This window comes from Oncorhynchus nerka, linkage group LG14, assembly GCF_034236695.1.
Source record: "Oncorhynchus nerka isolate Pitt River linkage group LG14, Oner_Uvic_2.0, whole genome shotgun sequence".
NCBI classification, from domain to species: Eukaryota; Metazoa; Chordata; class Actinopteri; order Salmoniformes; family Salmonidae; genus Oncorhynchus; species Oncorhynchus nerka.
The window spans coordinates 13,228,425-13,251,383 of NC_088409.1; the positions used below are offsets into that span (position 1 = coordinate 13,228,425).

General features: G+C 45.1%; 1 protein-coding gene across 1 annotated transcript in view; it reads right to left on the reverse strand.

Annotated features, from left to right (window-relative positions):
* Positions 1-674: 674 nt before the first annotated feature.
* The window catches only part of LOC135575139 (oxysterol-binding protein-related protein 3-like), a 379,659-nt gene continuing 357,374 nt past the window's right edge, over positions 675-22,959 (reverse strand). Inside the window, exons 19-24 of the mRNA XM_065027453.1 lie at positions 17,695-17,773; positions 16,077-16,221; positions 13,960-14,104; positions 10,301-10,427; positions 7,266-7,388; positions 675-4,903 (exon numbers count right to left, since the gene is read on the reverse strand). Coding sequence (XP_064883525.1) covers positions 4,807-4,903; positions 7,266-7,388; positions 10,301-10,427; positions 13,960-14,104; positions 16,077-16,221; positions 17,695-17,773 — 716 coding nt within the window. The 3' untranslated portion in view covers positions 675-4,806. The remainder of the gene's footprint in view (positions 4,904-7,265; positions 7,389-10,300; positions 10,428-13,959; positions 14,105-16,076; positions 16,222-17,694; positions 17,774-22,959) is intronic.

Here is a 22,959-nt window from a genome sequence, read left to right on the forward strand (position 1 = left end):
AGTAGATGGACATGTGAATGATGGATAGTAGATGGACATGTGAAGGATGGATAGTAGATGGACATGTGAATGATGGACAGTAGATGAACATGTGAATGATGGACAGTAGATGGACATGTGAAGGATGGATAGTAGATGGACATGTGAATGTGTGAATGATGGATAGTAGATGGATAGTAGATGGACATGTGAAGGATGGATAGTAGATGGACATGTGAATGTGTGAATGATGGATAGTAGATGGACATGTGAAGGATGGATAGTAGATGGACATGTGAAGGATGGATAGTAGATGGATAGTAGATGGACATGTGAATGATGGATAGTAGATGGACAGTAGATGGACATGTGAATGATGGATAGTAGATTGATAGTAGATGGACATGTGAATGATGGATAGTAGATGGACAGTAGATGGACATGAAGGATGGATAGTAGATGGACATGTGAATGATGGATAGTAGATGGACATGTGAATGTGTGAATGATGGATAGTAGATGGACATGTGAATGATGGATAGTAGATGGACATGTGAATGATGGATAGTAGATGGACATGTGAATGTGTGAATGATGGATAGTAGATGGACATGTGAATGATGGATAGTAGATGGACATGTGAAGGATGGATAGTAGATGGACATGTGAATGTGTGAATGATGGATATAGATGGGCATGTGAATGATGGATAGTAGATGGACATGTGAATGTGTGAATGATGGATAGTAGATGGATAGTAGATGGACATGTGAATGATGGATAGTAGATGGACATGTGAATGATGGATAGTAGATGGACATGTGAATGATGGATAGTAGATGGACATGTGAATGATGGATAGTAGATGGACATGTGAATGATGGATAGTAGATGGACATGTGAATGATGGACAGTAGATGGACATGTGAATGATGGACAGTAGATGGACATGTGAATGATGGACAGTAGATGGATAGTAGATGGATAGTAGATGGACATGTGAATGATGGACAGTAGATGGACATGTGAATGATGGATAGTAGATGGACATGTGAATGATGGATAGTAGATGGATAGTAGATGGACATGTGAATGATGGATAGTAGATGGACATGTGAATGATGGATAGTAGATGGATAGTAGATGGACATGTGAATGATGGACAGTAGATGGACAGTAGATGGACATGTGAATGATGGACAGTAGATGGACATGTGAATGATGGATAGTAGATGGACATGTGAATGATGGATAGTAGATGGACATGTGAATGATGGATAGTAGATGGACATGTGAATGATGGATAGTAGATGGACATGTGAATGATGGACAGTAGATGGACATGTGAATGATGGACAGTAGATGGACATGTGAATGATGGACAGTAGATGGACATGTGAATGATGGATAGTAGATGGACATGTGAATGATGGACAGTAGATGGACATGTGAATGATGGACAGTAGATGGACATGTGAATGATGGACAGTAGATGGACATGTGAAGGATGGATAGTAGATGGACATGTGAATGATGGATAGTAGATGGACATGTGAAGGATGGATAGTAGATGGACATGTGAATGATGGATAGTAGATGGACATGTGAATGATGGATAGTAGATGGACATGTGAATGATGGATAGTAGATGGACATGTGAATGATGGACAGTAGATGGACATGTGAATGATGGACAGTAGATGGACATGTGAAGGATGGATAGTAGATGGACATGTGAATGTGTGAATGATGGATAGTAGATGGATAGTAGATGGACATGTGAAGGATGGATAGTAGATGGACATGTGAATGTGTGAATGATGGATAGTAGATGGACATGTGAAGGATGGATAGTAGATGGACATGTGAAGGATCGATAGTAGATGGACATGTGAATGTGTGAATGATGGATAGTAGATGGACATGTGAAGGTTGGATAGTAGATGGACATGTGAATGATGGATAGTAGATGGACAGTAGATGGACATGTGAATGATGGATAGTAGATGGACAGTAGATGGACATGTGAATGATGGATAGTAGATGGTCATGTGAATGATGGACAGTAGATGGACATGTGAATGATGGACAGTAGATGGACATGTGAATGATGGATAGTAGATGGACATGTGAATGATGGATAGTAGATGGACAGTAGATGGACATGTGAATGATGGATAGTAGATGGACAGTAGATGGACATGTGAAGGATGGATAGTAGATGGATAGTAGATGGACATGTGAATGATGGATAGTAGATGGACATGTGAATGATGGATAGTAGATGGACATGTGAATGATGGATAGTAGATGGACATGTGTGAATGATGGATAGTAGATGGACATGTGAATGATGGATAGTAGATGGACATGTGAATGTGTGAATGATGGATAGTAGATGGACATGTGAATGATGGATAGTAGATGGACATGTGAATGTGTGAATGATGGATAGTAGATGGATAGTAGATGGACATGTGAATGATGGATAGTAGATGGACATGTGAATGATGGATAGTAGATGGACATGTGAATGATGGATAGTAGATGGACATGTGAATGATGGATAGTAGATGGACATGTGAATGATGGATAGTAGATGGACATGTGAATGATGGATAGTAGATGGACATGTGAATGATGGACAGTAGATGGATAGTAGATGGATAGTAGATGGACATGTGAATGATGGACAGTAGATGGACATGTGAATGATGGATAGTAGATGGACATGTGAATGATGGATAGTAGATGGACATGTGAATGATGGATAGTAGATGGACATGTGAATGATGGATAGTAGATGGATAGTAGATGGACATGTGAATGATGGACAGTAGATGGACAGTAGATGGACATGTGAATGATGAACAGTAGATGGACATGTGAATGATGGATAGTAGATGGACATGTGAATGATGGACAGTAGATGGACATGTGAATGATGGACAGTAGATGGATAGTAGATGGACATGTGAATGATGGATAGTAGATGGACATGTGAATGATGGACAGTAGATGGACATGTGAATGATGGACAGTAGATGGATAGTAGATGGACATGTGAATGATGGATAGTAGATGGACATGTGAATGATGGATAGTAGATGGACAGTAGATGGACATGTGAATGATGGACAGTAGATGGACATGTGAATGATGGACAGTAGATGGACATGTGAATGATGGATAGTAGATGGACATGTGAATGATGGATAGTAGATGGACATGTGAATGATGGATAGTAGATGGACATGTGCAAGACCGTACGTCCCAAATGGCACCCTATTCCCTTTAGCGTATGATGCACTACTTGGGCCCACAGGGCTCTGGTCAAAAGCAGTACACTATGTAGGGAATAGGGTGCCATTTGAGGCGTAACCAATGAGACGGATAGAGCAGCAGGACTCCAGCCCCCAGAGCCAGCCTGGGTCACAGTACAGACAGGAAGTCCAAACAGGGTCGTGTTCATAAGTGCACACCGTAGCAAAACGTTTTGCAACTGAAAAAAAAAAGTTTCTTATTGGACTGGAAGTTGCAGTCTGTTTTCTTCCGTTTGGTGCCTTTTGAACGTACAAGTGTTTCTTACTGGACACGTTCAGGTCGTCCCTCCCTGTTTCAGTCCTGGGCCTAATAAACATGACCCAGGTGTGTGACCAGTGGCCACAAAAGTCACACTAAGGTCCCCACAACACAGGCCAGTCCAGGTGGTGATAGCCTGGTTCCCTCCTCAGGTCACCACAATACAGGACAGTCCAGGTGGTGATAGCCTGGTTCCCTCCTCAGGTCACCACAACACAGGACAGTCCAGGTGGTGATAGCCTGGTTCCCTCCTCAGGTCACCACAACACAGGACAGTCCAGGTGGTGATAGCCTGGTTCCCTCCTCAGGTCACCACAACACAGGACAGTCCAGGAGGTGATAGCCTGGTTCCCTCCTCAGGTCACCACAACACAGGACAGTCCAGGTGGTGATAGCCTGGTTCCCTCCTCAGGTCACCACAACACAGGACAGTCCAGGAGGTGATAGCCTGGTTCCCTCCTCAGGTCACCACAACACAGGACAGTCCAGGTGGTGATAGCCTGGTTCCCTCCTCAGGTCACCACAACACAGGACAGTCCAGGAGGTGATAGCCTGATTCCCTCCTCAGGTCACCACAACACAGGACATTCCAGGTGGTGATAGCCTGGTTCCCTCCTCAGGTCACCACAACACAGGACATTCCAGGTGGTGATAGCCTGGTTCCCTCCTCAGGTCACCACAACACAGGACAGTCCAGGTGGTGATAGCCTGGTTCCCTCCTCAGGTCACCACAACACAGGACAGTCCAGGTGGTGATAGCCTGGATCCCTTCTCAGGTCACCACAACACAGGACAGTCCAGGTGGGAAAAGCCTGGATCCCTTCTCAGGTCACCACAACACAGGACAGTCCAGGTGGGAAAAGCCTGGATCCCTTCTCAGGTCACCACAACACAGGACAGTCCAGGTGGTGATAGCCTGGTTCCCTCCTCAGGTCACCACAACACAGGACAGTCCAGGTGGTGATAGCCTGGTTCCCTCCTCAGGTCACCACAACACAGGACAGTCCAGGTGGTGATAGCCTGGATCCCTTCTCAGGTCACCACAACACAGGACAGTCCAGGTGGGAAAAGCCTGGATCCCTTCTCAGGTCACCACAACACAGGACAGTCCAGGTGGGAAAAGCCTGGATCCCTTCTCAGGTCACCACAACACAGGACAGTCCTGGTGGGAAAAGCCTGGATCCCTTCTCAGGTCACCACAACACAGGACAGTCCAGGTGGTGATAGCCTGGATACCTTCTCAGGTCACCACAACACAGGACAGTCCAGGTGGGAAAAGCCTGGATCCCTTCTCAGGTCCCAGTAAGTGTTGTTGCTAACCCAGGTGTCGTCCTTTGATTTCCTGTGGACAACAGAAAGACATATTCTTTACCTGAACTGAATAAGGAAATACCTTCTAAAAAGAATCAACAACAAAAAGATCATGATGCAAAACACAGCCTCATCATCATCATCAGCCTCATCATCATCATCACGTTTTTGCTTTTTATTATAAGTGCTCTTTCTTGAAACCTTGACTGTTGACATTTTTGTGGATTAACAGTGGACTAATGAACAAAATACAAAAATGTGGCCGTTTTTGAACTATGCCTTCAACACTCACAAGCTTGCCAACAGAACTGAATGGAAACTGAGAACCAGCTACTGAAAATGGAGAAACCTAATGTTCCCATGGACATGTTACATGACTGGTGTGTCTGTTGTGGTACTTGTACATCTATATAGGTACATCCGTATTGTGTTATAAACTGGGTGGTTCGAGCCCTGAATGCTGATTGGCTGAAAGCCGTGGTAAATGAGACCGTATATCACGGGTATGACAAAACAATTATATTTCCTGCTCTAATTACGTTGGTAACCAGTTTATAATAGCAATAATGTACCTCGGGGGTTTGTGGTATATGGCCAATATACCACGGCTAAGGGCCGTATCCAGGCACGTTGCGTCATGCATAAGAACAGCCCATAGCCGTGGTATATTGGCCATATACCACACCTCCTCCTGCCTTATTGCTTTAATAAACCCAGTGGGAATAAATGCAGGTGGAGTTTAGCTGTGGAGATGTATTAGAACAGGGTCCCTTTATAAGAAAAATAAAGTCTAGACCCAATGTTATTCTGCTATTATCATTTATATGTAGACCCAATGTTATTCTGCTACCAAAGACGTTTTGTTATTATCATTTATATGAACCCTCAATTCAATTGTACGTATTCTCTTTTACAGAAAGGGCCCGATGCCGACTTGAGTTAAGCGCGAGTAGATGGAAGGTAATTATCTGAAGTTGACCTGAAGCATGAGAATAGCGTGATGTTCGTTTTGGGTGGAGATTGAATGCATGAAGGTGTGGCAGAGGTGTGTCTGCAGATACGGAGGATTCTGAACACTTTTACACGCTAGGAAACTATGAACAAGGTCTAGCAAACCTACCGATTACAAGTGGAAAAAGCATCGGATTACTTTTGTTTTCCAATCAAAAAAGAACCATTCTCCATGCACTGTAATTTACAACTTGATCAGAGCTGTTGATTAGAGCTAGGTAAACGAGTACTTGATAAGAGCTATTGATTAGAGCTAGGTAAACGAGTACTTGATAAGAGCTATTGATTAGAGCTAGGTAAACGAGTACTTGATCAGAGCTGTTGATTAGAGCTAGGTAAACGAGTACTTGATAAGAGCTATTGATTAGAGCTAGGTAAACGAGTACTTGATAAGAGCTGTTGATTAGAGCTAGGTAAACAAGTACTTGATCAGAGCTATTGATTAGAGCTAGGTAAACGAGTACTTGATAAGAGCTATTGATTAGAGCTAGGTAAACGAGTACTTGATCAGAGCTATTGATTAGAGCTTGGTAAACGAGTACTTGATCAGAGCTATTGATTAGAGCTAGGTAAACAAGTACTTGATAAGAGCTATTGATTAGAGCTAGGTAAACGAGTACTTGATAAGAGCTATTGATTAGAGCTAGGTAAACGAGTACTTGATAAGAGCTGTTGATTAGAGCTAGGTAAACGAGTACTTGATCAGAGCTATTGATTAGAGCTAGGTAAACGAGTAATCAGTTTGGATGAGGGGATTGTAAATATAAATTACACTTGTTTTAGATCTATTTGACATTATAATCACTGGAGACCAATGTGAAACCAGTCATATGGCAGCAAACTGAAACATTTCAACATATCAACTTCCTCACAGAAAACTCCACGAGAAAATGTGTTGGCCAGCAAACGGGATTACATTTATTCAGCGCGCGCAAAAGCCCATTACGCACCTTCGTAAGGCAATACCAAGTACTGAGAAGTGCATAGGAAAGGTGTGCGTAAGAAACGTGTCATTTCCAAAGTCGGAATCGGGCCCAAAGTGAATAGATCAATTGATAGCAACCGAATCTCACATTGTATCAGATGACTTCCCAAACAAAGATAACCTCATGTGCATCAGTGTCTTCCTCTGGGAGTCTACCACTTGTTTCTAGCATCACAGAGTTATGTGTCATTATAGATCGGTTTAAACAATTGCTCATTTGTAAAAAAAAAAATACTGCATATACTGTATAGTAAAAAAAAAAAATCCCTCAAATCAAGGAATGTCCTGCGACCCCTAGGTTGGGAACCCCTGTACTAGAGTGCTCATATCCTGTCTGTCAAATGGCCACGTCCGTGACAGTTTAGGCATCGCCCTGTATCCAGCTGTAGGAGTTCACCTGAAGAATGTGGGTTGATGTGTCATGGTGTTTTCCTCCAGGACTCTGCGTCTGTCTCTCTGCTGCTGTTCTATCTTCTGCTTCTGTTCCTCTGCTGCCTCTATGTTGCCCTCCTCTAGCAGCCTGGTACACACACACGCACACACACACGCACGCACGCACACACACGCACGCACGCACGCACGCACACACACACACACACACACACACAAATGGATTAATTTGGATAAACAATAAAGCAAACCCAACTGTGTATGGTGTAATAATGGTCATTTGATGCAGTGATACATCACTGTGTATGGTGTAATAATGACCACTGTAATACGAAACTGTATTGCCAAATGCACATTTCTACATTGTTACACCATGCTGGTCTCTACACCATGCTGGTCTCTACACCATGCTGGTCCCTACACCATGCTGGTCTCTACACCATGCTGGTCCCTACACCATGCTGGGCCCTACACCATGCTGGTCTCTACACCATGCTGGTCTCTACACCATGCTGGTCCCTACACCATGCGGGTCCCTACACCATGCTGGTCTCTACACCATGCTGGTCTCTACGCCATGCTGGCCCCTACGCCATGCTGGTCTCTACGCCATGCTGGTCTCTACGCCATGCTGGTCTCTACGCCATGCTGGTCCCTACACCATGCTGGTCTCTACACCATGCTCGTCCCTACGCCATGCTGGTCTCTACGCCATGCTGGTCTCTACGCCATGCTGGTCTCTACGCCATGCTGGTCCCTACACCATGCTGGTCCCTACACCATGCTGGTCCCTACACCATGCTGGCCCCTACACCATGCTGGTCTCTACACCATGCTGGTCCCTACACCATGCTGGTCCCTACACCATGCTGGTCTCTACCCCATGCTGGTCCCTACACCATGCTGGTCTCTACCCATGCTGGTCCCTACACCATGCTGGTCCCTACACCATGCTGGTCTCTACCCCATGCTGGTCCATACACCATGCTGGTCTCTACACCATGCTGGTCCCTACACCATGCTGGTCCCTACGCCATGCTGGTCTCTACGCCATGCTGGTCTCTACCCCCCTACACCATGCTGGCCCCTACACCATGCTGGTCCCTACACCATGCTGGTCTCTACACCATGCTGGTCCCTACACCATGCTGGTCCCTACACCATGCTGGTCTCTACACCATGCTGGTCTCTACGCCATGCTGGTCTCTACGCCCCTACACCATGCTGGCCCCTACACAATGCTGGTCCCTACACCATGCTGGTCCCTACACCATGCTGGTCTCTACCCCATGCTGGTCCCTACACCATGCTGGTCCCTACACCATGCTGGTCCCTACACCATGCTGGTCTCTACCCCATGCTGGTCCCTACACCATGCTGGTCTCTACCCCATGCTGGCCCCTACACCATGCTGGTCCCTACACCATGCTGGTCCCTACACCATGCTGGTCTCTACACCATGCTCGCCCCTACACTATGCTGGTCCCTACACCATGCTGGTCTCTACACCATGCTGGTCCCTACACCATGCTGGTCCCTACACCATGCTCGCCCCTACACCATGCTGGTCTCTACACCATGCTGGTCTCTACGCCATGCTGGTCCCTACACCATGCTTGGCCCTACACCATGCTGGTCCCTACGCCATGCTGGTCTCTACACCATGCTGGTCTCTACACCATGCTGGTCTCTACGCCATGCTGGTCCCTACACCATGCTGGTCCCTACACCATGCTCGCCCCTACACCATGCTGGTCCCTACACCATGCTGGTCCCTACACCATGCTGGTCCCTACACCATGCTGGTCTCTACACCATGCTGGTCTCTACACCATGCTGGTCCCTACACCATGCTGGTCCCTACACCATGCTGGTCTCTACGCCATGCTGCTCTACGCCCCTACACCATGCTGGCCCCTACACCATGCTGGTCCCTACACCATGCTGGTCTCTACCCCATGCTGGTCCCTACACCATGCTGGTCCCTACACCATGCTCGCCCCTACACCATGCTGGTCTCTACACCATGCTGGTCTCTACACCATGCTGGTCTCTACGCCATGCTGGTCCCTACACCATGCTGGTCCCTACACCATGCTGGTCCCTACACCATGCTGGTCCCTACACCATGCTGGTCTCTACACCATGCTGGTCTCTACACCATGCTGGTCCCTACACCATGCTGGTCCCTACACCATGCTGGTCCCTACACCATGCTGGTCCCTACACCATGCTGGTCTCTACACCATGCTGGTCTCTACGCCATGCTGGTCTCTAATCCCCTACACCATGCTGGCCCCTACACCATGCTGGTCCCTACACCATGCTGGTCTCTACGCCATGCTGGTCTCTACGCCATGCTGGTCTCTAATCCCCTACACCATGCTGGCCCCTACACCATGCTGGTCCCTACACCATGCTCGCCCCTACACCATGCTGGTCTCTACACCATGCTGGTCTCTACGCCATGCTGGTCCCTACACCATGCTGGTCCCTACACCATGCTGGTCCCTACGCCATGCTGGTCTCTACACCATGCTGGTCTCTACACCATGCTGGTCTCTACGCCATGCTGGTCCCTACACCATGCTGGTCCCTACACCATGCTGGTCCCTACGCCATGCTGGTCTCTACACCATGCTGGTCTCTACACCATGCTGGTCTCTATGCCATGCTGGTCCCTACACCATGCTGGTCCCTACACCATGCTGGTCCCTACACCATGCTGGTCCCTATACCATGCTGGTCTCTACACCATGCTGGTCTCTACACCATGCTGGTCCCTACACCATGCTGGTCCCTACACCATGCTGGTCCCTACACCATGCTGGTCTCTACACCATGCTGGTACCTACACCATGCTGGTCTCTACACCATGCTGGTCCCTACACCATGCTGGTCCCTACACCATGCTGGTCTCTACACCATGCTGGTCCCTACAACATGCTCGCCCCTACACCATGCTGGCACCTAAATCATGCTGGTCCCTACACCATGCTAAGACAACGGTGTGTTACTGTACAGTAGCACTCTGTCTCTCACCTCTGGTCGAGCCGTAGCCGGGTGTCTGTGGGAGGCAGCAGCAGTTTCAGTGAAGGGTCCAGCTCATTGAGCTCCATAGCAAACTTAGTGAAGCCGTAGTACTGCTCGTGGTCAGCCGGCATGGCATCTGAGAACACACACAAAGACACACACACCAGAGACACTCTTTTTACATCCCAGGGAGATGGGAACAGTGGTGTAAAGTACTGAAGTAAAAATAATTTAAAATACTACTTAAGTCGTTCTTTTGTGTATCTGTACTTTACTTCACTATTTATGTTTTTGACAACTTTTAGTTTTACTTCACTATATTCCTAACGATAATAATGTACTTTTTACATTTTCCATGACACCCGAAAGTAGTCGTTACATTTTGAATGATTAGTAGCACAGAAAATGGTCCAATTCTCACACTTATCAAGAGAACATCCCTGGTCTGATCTGGATGACTCACTAAACAGAGAACATCCCTGGTCATCCCTACTGCCTCTGATCTGGAGGACTCACTAAACAGAGAACATCCCTGGTCATCCCTACTGCCTCTGATCTGGGGGACTCACTAAACAGAGAACATCCCTGGTCATCCCTACTGCCTCTGATCTGGAGGACTCACTAAACAGAGAACATCCCTGGTCATCCCTACTGCCTCTGATCTGGGGGACTCACTAAACAGAGAACATCCCTGGTCATCCCTACTGCCTCTGATCTGGAGGACTCACTAAACAGAGAACATCCCTAGTCATCCCTACTGCCTCTGATCTGGGGGACTCACTAAACAGAGAACATCCCTGGTCATCCCTACTGACTCTGATCTGGAGGACTCACTAAACAGAGAACATCCTGGTCATCCCTACTGACTCTGATCTGGAGGACTCACTAAACAGAGAACATCCCATGGTCATCCCTAACTGCCTCTGATCTGGGGGACTCACTAAACAGAGAACATCCCTGGTCATCCCTACTGCCTCTGATCTGGAGGACTCACTAAACAGAGAACATCCCTGGTCATCCCTACTGACTCTGATCTGGAGGACTCACTAAACAGAGAACATCCCTGGTCATCCCTACTGCCTCTGATCTGGAGGACTCACTAAACAGAGAACATCCCTGGTCATCCCTACTGCCTCTGATCTGGGGGACTCACTAAACAGAGAACATCCCTGGTCATCCCTACTGACTCTGATCTGGAGGACTCAGTGAGTGTTGGAGGGTGACCCTGGCTATAGGTAAATGATGTCTGAGTGTTGGAGGGTGACCCTGGCTATAGGTAGATGATGTCTGAGTGTTGGAGGTGACCCTGGCTATAGGTAGATGATGTCTGAGTGTTGGAGGGTGACCCTGGCTATAGGTAAATGATGTCTGAGTGTTGGAGGGTGACCCTGGCTATAGGTAGATGATGTCTGAGTGTTGGAGGGTGACCCTGGCTATAGGTAGATGATGTCTGAGTGTTGGAGGGTGACCCTGGCTATAGGTAGATGATGTCTGAGTGTTGGAGGGTGACCCTGGCTATAGGTAAATGATGTCTGAGTGTTGGAGGGTGACCCTGGCTATAGGTAAATGATGTCTGAGTGTTGGAGGGTGACCCTGGCTATAGGTAAATGATGTCTGAGTGTTGGAGGGTGACCCTGGCTATAGGTAAATGATGTCTGAGTGTTGGAGGGTGACCCTGGCTATAGGTAAATGATGTCTGAGTGTTGGAGGGTGACCCTGGCTATCCGTAAAGAAAAAAACAAGAATATTGTGCCGTCTGGTTTGCTTAATATAAGGAATTTTATGATTTATACTTTTACTATTGATATATATAAGTATATTAGATCAATTACATTTACTATTGATGTTTAAGTATATTAGATCAATTACATTTACTATTGATATTTAAGTACATTAGATCAATTACATTTACTATTGATATTTAAGTACATTAGATCAATTACATTTACTATTGATGTTTAAGTACATTAGATCAATTACATTTACTATTGATATTTAAGTACATTAGATCAATTACATTTACTATTGATATTTAAGTATATTAGATCAATTACATTTACTATTGATACTTAATTATATTTAGAACCAAATACTGTTAGACTTTTACTGGGTGATTTTCACTTTTACTTTTTACTTACAGTATATTAATATTGTTTAGCTTCAGACACATATTTTTCTAAGATATTTACTGGTATAAATAAAGATACAGAGATACATTTCAAAATAAACTATATGGATAAGAAAAGTAATTATGTAAATGTGATATTTCAGTTACATTTTTTGTAGAAAAAAAATAATAACAATAAAATAAAATAAGTGTTTTTGCTTTGTCATTGTGGTGTATTATGTGTAGATTAATGTGGGGGGAAACTATTTCATTCATTTTAGAATAAGGCTGTAACGTAACAAAATGTGGAAAAAGACAAGGGTTCTGCACTGTATCTACTGGTAGAAATGAAGATAAAGACACAAGGAGTCTGAACTGTATCTACTAGTAGAAATGAAGATATAGACACAAGGGGTCTGAACTGTATCTACTAGTAGAAATGAAGATATAGACACAAGGGGTCTGAACTGTATCTACTAGTAGAAATCAAGATATAGACACAAGGGGTCTGAACTGTATCTACTAGTAGAAATCAAGATATAGACACAAGGGTTCTGAACTGTATCTACTAGTAGAAATCAAGATATAGACACAAGGGTTCTGAACTGTATCTACTAGTAGAAATCAAGATCTAGACACAATGGTTCTGAACTGTATCTACTAGTAGAAATCAAGATATAGACACAAGGGGTCTGAACTGTATCTACTAGTAGAAATCAAGATATAGACACAAGGGGTCTGAACTGTATCTACTGGTAGAAATGAAGATATAGACACAAGGGGTCTGAACTGTATCTACTAGTAGAAATGAAGATAAAGACACAAGGGGTCTGAACTGTATCTACTGGTAGAAATGAAGATATAGACACAAGGGGTCTGAACTGTATCTACTAGTAGAAATGAAGATATAGACACAAGGGGTCTGAACTGTATCTACTAGTTGAAATGAAGATAAAGACACAAGGGGTCTGAACTGTATCTACTAGTAGAAATCAAGACAAAGACACAAGGGGTCTGAACTGTATCTACTAGTAGAAATCAAGATATAGACACAACGGGTCTGAACTGTATCTACTAGTAGAAATCAAGATATAGACACAAGGGGTCTGAACTGTATCTACTAGTAGAAATCAAGATATAGACACAAGGGGTCTGAACTGTATCTACTAGTAGAAATCAAGATAAAGACACAAGGGGTCTGAACTGTATCTACTAGTAGAAATCAAGATATAGACACAAGGCGTCTGAACTGTATCTACTAGTAGAAATCAAGATAAAGACACAAGGGGTCTGAACTGTATCTACTAGTAGAAATCAAGATAAAGACACAAGGGGTCTGAACTGTATCTACTAGTAGAAATCAAGATATAGACACAAGGGGTCTGAACTGTATCTACGAGTAGAAATCAAGAGATAAAGATAAATCAACTGTACGGATAAGAAAAGTATGAATACTTCCAACCGATGGGCTAAACATGTAAAGCCCTGATGTGTAGCATGTGTAGGTCAAGACACTGGGCTCAGTATAACAGGTTCAGGCTGTTATTACAATCATACATACTGGCTCTCCAGATGCAGGTGGCAGAGGGGGGGTCTCCACAGTACACCCCCTCGTTCCACTTCCCAAACAGTCTGTGGATGACCTTCCCCTTGTGGTCTGTGATGGTGCCCTCCACCTCGTTAACACTCGAGTTCCAGTACTTGGCCTGTACACAGGGAGGAATGCAAAACATTGTTATTGAATATCAAGCCCTGGCCAAAATATTGCAATATACACCTAGAAAAAGAACCTTAAAGGGTTCTTCGGCTGTCCTCATATGAGAACCTTTCTTGGTTCCATGTAGAACCCTTTCCACAGAGGGTTTTTACATAGAACCCAAAAGGGTTCAACCTGGAACCCAAAAGGGTTCTACCTAGAACCAAAAAGGGTTCAACCTGGAACCAAAAAGGGTTCTACCTGGAACCAAAAAGGATTCTACCGGGAACCAAAAAGGGTTCTACCGGGAACCAAAAAGGGTTCTACCTAGAACCAAAAAGGGTTCTCCTATGGGGAAAGCTGAAGAACCCTTTGAAACCCCTTTTCTAAGAGTGTATAGGGAATAGGGTTCCGATCTATGAGTCACTGTGGGTAAGAATAGTCATAATAGATCTTTATTTTCATCTTCATATACCAGCCAGTAGATGGCAGTGTTGAGATATCTATGTTCAAACGCAACATGCTGAACCAGTAGAGTACAGTAGTTTACAATGAGAACCACTGAGGAGATGAGGGGACAGGAGCAGAGAGGAGAGGAGAAAGGAGAGAGATGAGAGAGGAAAGAGGAGAGAGGGGAGAGATGAGAGGGGTGAGAGGAGAGATGAGAGGAGAGAGATGAGAGGAGAGAGAGGAGAGAGGAGAGATGAGAGGAGAGAGATGAGATAGGAAAGAGGGGAGAGGGGAAAGAGGAGTGGGGAGAGGAGAGGGGGTAGAGATGAGAGAGGAGAGGGGAGAGTGGAGAGGAGAGAGGAAAGAGGAGAGGACAGCATCGTAGAGGACATGAGAGGACAGGAGAGAGGAGAGGACAGTAGAGGACAGGAAAGAGGAGAGGGGTGAGAGGAGAGATGAGAGAGGAGAGGGGAGAGGACAGCATCGTAGACGACAGGAGAGGACAGGAGAGAGGAGAGGGGTGAGAGGAGAGATGAGAGAGAAGAGGGGAGAGTGGAGAGGAGAGAGGAGAGAGGAGAGAGGAGAGGAGAGGAGAGGAGAGAGGACAGGACAGGAGAGGTTATATTGTATAATAAGCTCCTACATGTCTTGACCTGGCATCCTACATTGCAGTAGACCTTTCAACTCCTCAGAGTGTGTGTGTGTGACACAGTTTTGACTAATTTAACCTGGCATCCTACATTGCAGTAGACCTTTCAACTCCTCAGAGTGTGTGTGTGTGACACAGTTTTGACTAATTTAACCTGGCATCCTACATTGCAGTAGACCTTTCAACTCCTCAGAGTGTGTGTGTGTGTGACACAGTTTTGACTAATTTAACCTGGCATCCTACATTGCAGTAGACCTTTCAACTCCTCAGAGTGTGTGTGTGTGACACAGTTTTGACTAATTTAACCTGGCATCCTACATTGCAGTAGACCTTTCAACTCCTCAGAGTGTGTGTGTGTGTGTGTGTGTGTGTGTGTGTGTGTGTGTGACACAGTTTTGACTAATTTAACCTGGCATCCTACATTGCAGTAGACCTTTCAACTCCTCAGAGTGTGTGTGTGTGTGTGTGTGTGTGTGTGTGTATGTGTGTGTGTGTGTGTGTGTGTGTGTGTGACACAGTTTTGACTAATTTAACCTGGCATCCTACATTGCAGTAGACCTTTCAACTCCTCAGAGTGTGTGTGTGTGTGTGTGTGTGTGTGTGTGTGTGTGTGTGTGTGTGTGTGTGTAACACAGTTTTGACTAATTTAAGCTTTTAACAACCCTTTCACCAATCCGCATCACTTATAAAGAAGCATTTCCACTCAGCTTGCAGCTTTCCAGTGTCCAGTTAGACTGGAGAGTGGCTGGATATCTCTCACTGAAAAGCAGCTTTATTACTGCCATGGCCAGGGGGGACTCACACACCCAGATACTGACTGCTCTAAATATCAGGTTAAACAGGTGGAATATCCCCTCCGGTTTACACCCCCCCCGTCTCTCACCTTGATGAAGGTGACCTTACACTGGCAGATATCAGTGCTGGTGTTCCTGATGGAGATCTCTCCGTAGTGTTCTATCCAGCGCTGCCCACTCAGGATGTTGTGGATGCAGGACGTGACCTTGTTCCACTCATAGTGGTCCCCAAACCTGCAGGACGGGGAGAGGGCGTGTCACAATAGGTTTGTGTTTCAGTGTATGTGTGTGTGTGTGTGTGTGTGTGCGCATGAGATAAGACGCAGGTCACTGTATAAAACAACAAAAGTTCCTTTAATAGAATTAAATCAGTCTATTATCAGTCTATTATCAGTCTATTATCAGTCTATTATCAGTCTATTATCAGTCTATTATCAGTTTATTATCAGTCTATTATCAGTCTATTATCAGTCTATTATCAGTCTATTATCAGTTTATTATCAGTCTATTATCAGTCTGTTATCAGTTTGTAATCAGTCTATTATCAGTATATCAGTCTATTATCAGTCTATTATCAGTTTGTAATCAGTCTATTATCAGTCTATTATCAGTTTGTTATCAGTTTATTATAAGTCTATTATCAGTCTATTATCAGTTTGTTTTCAGTCTGTTATTCGTCTGTTATCAGTCTATTATCAGTATATCAGTCTATTATCAGTCTGTTATCCGTCTGTTATCAGTCGTATCACTATATTATCAGTCTGTTATCAGTTTGTTATCAGTCTACTATCAGTCTACTATCAGTATATTATCAGTATATCAGTCTACTATCAGTCTACTATCAGTCTATTATCAGTATATCAGTCTACTATCAGTCTATTATCAGTATATCAGTCTACTATCAGTCTATTATCAGTATATCAGTCTATTATCAGTCTGTTATCAGTCTACTATAAGTCTACTATCAGTCTACTATCAGTCTATTATCAGTCTGTTATCAGTCTGTTATCCGTCTAGTATCCGTCTATTATCAGTCTGTTATCAGTCTATTATCCGTCTATCATTCTACCATCAGTCTCTATCAATCCATTATCAGTCTATCAGTCTCTATCAATCCATTATCAGTCTATCAGTCTATTATCAGTCTATTATCAGTCTATTATCTATTTGAGTGATATCTGGACATTGACAAACAGGTTTGGCGGGGTCTGGTTGGACCATGGATGTAGTGGCTAGTTGGTCAGTAAGGGGGGTCTGGTTGGACCATGGATGTAGTGGCTAGTTGGTCAGTAAGGGGGGTCTGGTTGAACCATGGATGTAGTGGCTAGTTGGTCAGTAAGGGGGGTCTGGTGGGGCCATGGATGTAGTGGCTAGTTGGTCAGTAAGGGGGGTCTGGTTGGACCATGGATGTAGTGACTAGTTGGTCAGTAAGGGTGGTCTGGTTGGACCATGGATGTAGTGGCTAGTTGGTCAGTAAGGGTGGTCTGGTTGGACCATGGATGTAGTGACTAGTTGGTCAGTAAGGGTGGTCTGGTGGGACCATGAATGTCGTGGCTAGTTGGTCAGTAAGGGGGGTCTGGTGGGACCATGGATGTAGTGACTAGTTGGTCAGTAAGGGTGGTCTGGTTGGACCATGGATGTAGTGGCTAGTTGGTCAGTAAGGGTGGTCAGGTAGAGTGAGATTGAGAGGGACAGTAAAGCACTCACCCTGGCAGCATCACATGGGTGGTGCCCACAGGAACTATTTCCATAGACTTCCCCCAGAACTTGTTTTTCCACCTCATGTCTAAAGACGTCACAGGAAAGACAACAGCAGGGTTAGTGCATCCAAGAGGAACGGCCTCCAGCTTTAGACTAATAGCTGGTTTGGTTGGTTAGGGCCTCCAGCTTTAGACTAATAGCTGGTATGGTTGGTTCGGGCCTCCAGCTTTTGACTAATAGCTGATATGGTTGGTTAGGGCATCCAGCTTTAGACTAATAGCTGGTATGGTTGGTTAGGGCCTCCAGCTTTAGACTAATAGCTGATATGGTTGGTTAGGGCCTCCAGCTTTAGACTAATAGCTGGTATGGTTGGTTAGGGACTCCAGCTTTAGACTAATAGCTGGTATGGTTGGTTAGGGCCTCCAGCTTTAGACTAATAGCTGGTATGGTTGGTTAGGGACTCCAGCTTTAGACTAATAGCTGGTATGGTTGGTTAGGGACTCCAGCTTTAGACTAATAGCTGGTATGGTTGGTTAGAGCCTCCAGCTTTAGACTAATAGCTGGTATGGTTGGTTAGGGCCTCCAGCTTTAGACTAATAGCTGGTATGGTTGGTTAGGGCCTCCAGCTTTAGACTAATAGCTGGTATGGTTGGTTAGGGCCTCCAGCTTTAGACTAATAGCTGGTATGGTTGGTTAGGGACTCCAGCTTTAGACTAATAGCTGGTATGGTTGGTTAGGGACTCCAGCTTTAGACTAATAGCTGGTATGGTTGGTTAGGGCCTCCAGCTTTAGACTAATAGCTGGTATGGTTGGTTAGGGCCTCCAGCTTTGGACTAATAGCTGGTATGGTTGGTTAGGGATTTCAGCTTTAGACTAATAGCTGGTATGGTTGGTTAGGGACTCCAGCTTTAGACTAATAGCTGGTATGGTTGGTTAGGGCCTCCAGCTTTAGACTAATAGCTGGTATGGTTGGTTAGGGACTCCAGCTTTAGACTAATAGCTGGTATGGTTGGTTAGGGACTCCAGCTTTAGACTAATAGCTGGTATGGTTGGTTAGGGACTCCAGCTTTAGACCAATAGCTGGTATGGTTGGTTAGGGACTCCAGCTTTAGACTAATAGCTGGTATGGTTGGTTAGGGACTCCAGCTTTAGACTAATAGCTGGTATGGTTGGTTAGGGCCTCCAGCTTTAGACTAATAGCTGGTATGGTTGGTTAGGGCCTCCAGCTTTAGACTAATAGCTGGTATGGTTGGTTAGGGACTCCAGCTTTAGACTAATAGCTGGTATGGTTGGTTAGGGACTCCAGCTTTAGACTAATAGCTGGTATGGTTGGTTAGGGACTCCAGCTTTAGACTAATAGCTGGTATGGTTGGTTAGAGCCTCCAGCTTTAGACTAACAGCTGGTATGGTTGGTTAGGGACTCCAGCTTTAGACTAATAGCTGGTATGGTTGGTTAGGGACTCCAGCTTTAGACTAATAGCTGGTATGGTTGGTTAGAGCCTCCAGCTTTAGACTAGCTGTAATAGCTGGTATGGTTGGTTAGAGCCTCCAGCTTTAGACTAGCTGTAATAGCTGGTATGGTTGGTTAGAGCCTCCAGCTTTAGACTAATAGCTGGTATGGTTGGTTAGGGCCTCCAGCTTTAGACTAATAGCTGGTATGGTTGGTTAGGGACTCCAGCTTTAGACTAATAGCTGGTATGGTTGGTTAGGGCCTCCAGCTTTAGACTAATAGCTGGTATGGTTGGTTAGGGACTCCAGCTTTAGACTAATAGCTGGTATGGTTGGTTAGGGACTCCAGCTTTAGACTAATAGCTGGTATGGTTGGTTAGAGCCTCCAGCTTTAGACTAATAGCTGGTATGGTTGGTTAGGGCCTCCAGCTTTAGACTAATAGCTGGTATGGTTGGTTAGGGCCTCCAGCTTTAGACTAATAGCTGGTATGGTTGGTTAGGGCCTCCAGCTTTAGGTTGGTTGGTTAGGGACTCCAGCTTTAGACTAATAGCTGGTATGGTTGGTTAGGGACTCCAGCTTTAGACTAATAGCTGGTATGGTTGGTTAGGGCCTCCAGCTTTAGACTAATAGCTGGTATGGTTGGTTAGGGCCTCCAGCTTTAGACTAATAGCTGGTATGGTTGGTTAGGGATTTCAGCTTTAGACTAATAGCTGGTATGGTTGGTTAGGGACTCCAGCTTTAGACTAATAGCTGGTATGGTTGGTTAGGGACTCCAGCTTTAGACTAATAGCTGGTATGGTTGGTTAGGGCCTCAGCTTTAGACTAATAGCTGGTATGGTTGGTTAGGGACTCCAGCTTTAGACTAATAGCTGGTATGGTTGGTTAGGGACTCCAGCTTTAGACTAATAGCTGGTATGGTTGGTTAGGGCCTCCAGCTTTAGACTAATAGCTGGTATGGTTGGTTAGGGACTCCAGCTTTAGACTAATAGCTGGTATGGTTGGTTAGGGACTCCAGCTTTAGACTAATAGCTGGTATGGTTGGTTAGGGACTCCAGCTTTAGACTAATAGCTGGTATGGTTGGTTAGGGCCTCCAGCTTTAGACTAATAGCTGGTATGGTTGGTTAGGGACTCCAGCTTTGCTAATAGCTGGTATGGTTGGTTAGGGATTAGCTTTAGACTAATAGCTGGTATGGTTGGTTAGGGACTCCAGCTTTAGACTAATAGCTGGTATGACTTTAATAATAGCTGGTATGGTTGGTTAGGGACTCCAGCTTTAGACTAATAGCTGGTATGGTTGGTTAGGGACTCCAGCTTTAGACTAATAGCTGGTATGGTTGGTTAGGGACTCCAGCTTTAGACTAATAGCTGGTATGGTTGGTTAGGGACTCCAGCTTTAGACTAATAGCTGGTATGGTTGGTTAGGGACTCCAGCTTTAGACTAATAGCTGGTATGGTTGGTTAGGGCCTCCAGCTTTAGACTAATAGCTGGTATGGTTGGTTAGGGCCTCCAGCTTTAGACTAATAGCTGGTATGGTTGGTTAGGGACTCCAGCTTTAGACTAATAGCTGGTATGGTTGGTTAGGGACTCCAGCTTTAGACTAATAGCTGGTATGGTTGGTTAGGGACTCCAGCTTTAGACTAATAGCTGGTATGGTTGGTTAGGGCCTCCAGCTTTAGACTAACAGCTGGTATGGTTGGTTAGGGACTCCAGCTTTAGACTAATAGCTGGTATGGTTGGTTAGGGACTCCAGCTTTAGACTAATAGCTGATATGGTTGGTTAGGGCCTCCAGCTTTAGACTAATAGCTGGTATGGTTGGTTAGGGACTCCAGCTTTAGACTAATAGCTGGTATGGTTGGTTAGGGCCTCCAGCTTTAGACTAATAGCTGGTATGGTTGGTTAGGGACTCCAGCTTTAGACTAATAGCTGGTATGGTTGGTTAGGGACTCCAGCTTTAGACTAATAGCTGGTATGGTTGGTTAGAGCCTCCAGCTTTAGACTAATAGCTGGTATGGTTGGTTAGTTAGGGCCTCCAGCTTTAGACTAATAGCTGGTATGGTTGGTTAGGGCCTCCAGCTTTAGACTAATAGCTGGTATGGTTGGTTAGGGCCTCCAGCTTTAGACTAATAGCTGGTATGGTTGGTTAGGGACTCCAGCTTTAGACTAATAGCTGGTATGGTTGGTTAGGGACTCCAGCTTTAGACTAATAGCTGGTATGGTTGGTTAGGGCCTCCAGCTTTAGACTAATAGCTGGTATGGTTGGTTAGGGCCTCCAGCTTTGGACTAATAGCTGGTATGGTTGGTTAGGGATTTCAGCTTTAGACTAATAGCTGGTATGGTTGGTTAGGGACTCCAGCTTTAGACTAATAGCTGGTATGGTTGGTTAGGGCCTCCAGCTTTAGACTAATAGCTGGTATGGTTGGTTAGGGACTCCAGCTTTAGACTAATAGCTGGTATGGTTGGTTAGGGACTCCAGCTTTAGACTAATAGCTTATGGTTGGTTAGGGACTCCAGCTTTAGACCAATAGCTGGTATGGTTGGTTAGGGACTCCAGCTTTAGACTAATAGCTGGTATGGTTGGTTAGGGACTCCAGCTTTAGACTAATAGCTGGTATGGTTGGTTAGGGCCTCCAGCTTTAGACTAATAGCTGGTATGGTTGGTTAGGGCCTCCAGCTTTAGACTAATAGCTGGTATGGTTGGTTAGGGACTCCAGCTTTAGACTAATAGCTGGTATGGTTGGTTAGGGACTCCAGCTTTAGACTAATAGCTGGTATGGTTGGTTAGGGACTCCAGCTTTAGACTAATAGCTGGTATGGTTGGTTAGAGCCTCCAGCTTTAGACTAACAGCTGGTATGGTTGGTTAGGGACTCCAGCTTTAGACTAATAGCTGGTATGGTTGGTTAGGGACTCCAGCTTTAGACTAATAGCTGGTATGGTTGGTTAGAGCCTCCAGCTTTAGACTAGCTGTAATAGCTGGTATGGTTGGTTAGAGCCTCCAGCTTTAGACTAAATAGCTGGTATGGTTGGTTAGAGCCTCCAGCTTTAGACTAATAGCTGGTATGGTTGGTTAGGGCCTCCAGCTTTAGACTAATAGCTGGTATGGTTGGTTAGGGACTCCAGCTTTAGACTAATAGCTGGTATGGTTGGTTAGGGCCTCCAGCTTTAGACTAATAGCTGGTATGGTTGGTTAGGGACTCCAGCTTTAGACTAATAGCTGGTATGGTTGGTTAGGGACTCCAGCTTTAGACTAATAGCTGGTATGGTTGGTTAGAGCCTCCAGCTTTAGACTAATAGCTGGTATGGTTGGTTAGGGCCTCCAGCTTTGACTAATAGCTGGTATGGTTGGTTAGGGCCTCCAGCTTTAGACTAATAGCTGGTATGGTTGGTTAGGGACTCCAGCTTTAGACTAATAGCTGGTATGGTTGGTTAGGGACTCCAGCTTTAGACTAATAGCTGGTATGGTTGGTTAGGGACTCCAGCTTTAGACTAATAGCTGGTATGGTTGGTTAGGGCCTCCAGCTTTAGACTAATAGCTGGTATGGTTGGTTAGGGCCTCCAGCTTTAGACTAATAGCTGGTATGGTTGGTTAGGGACTCCAGCTTTAGACTAATAGCTGGTATGGTTGGTTAGGGACTCCAGCTTTAGACTAATAGCTGGTATGGTTGGTTAGGGACTCCAGCTTTAGACTAATAGCTGGTATGGTTGGTTAGGGCCTCCAGCTTTAGACTAATAGCTGGTATGGTTGGTTAGGGACTCCAGCTTTAGACTAATAGCTGGTATGGTTGGTTAGGGACTCCAGCTTTAGACTAATAGCTGGTAT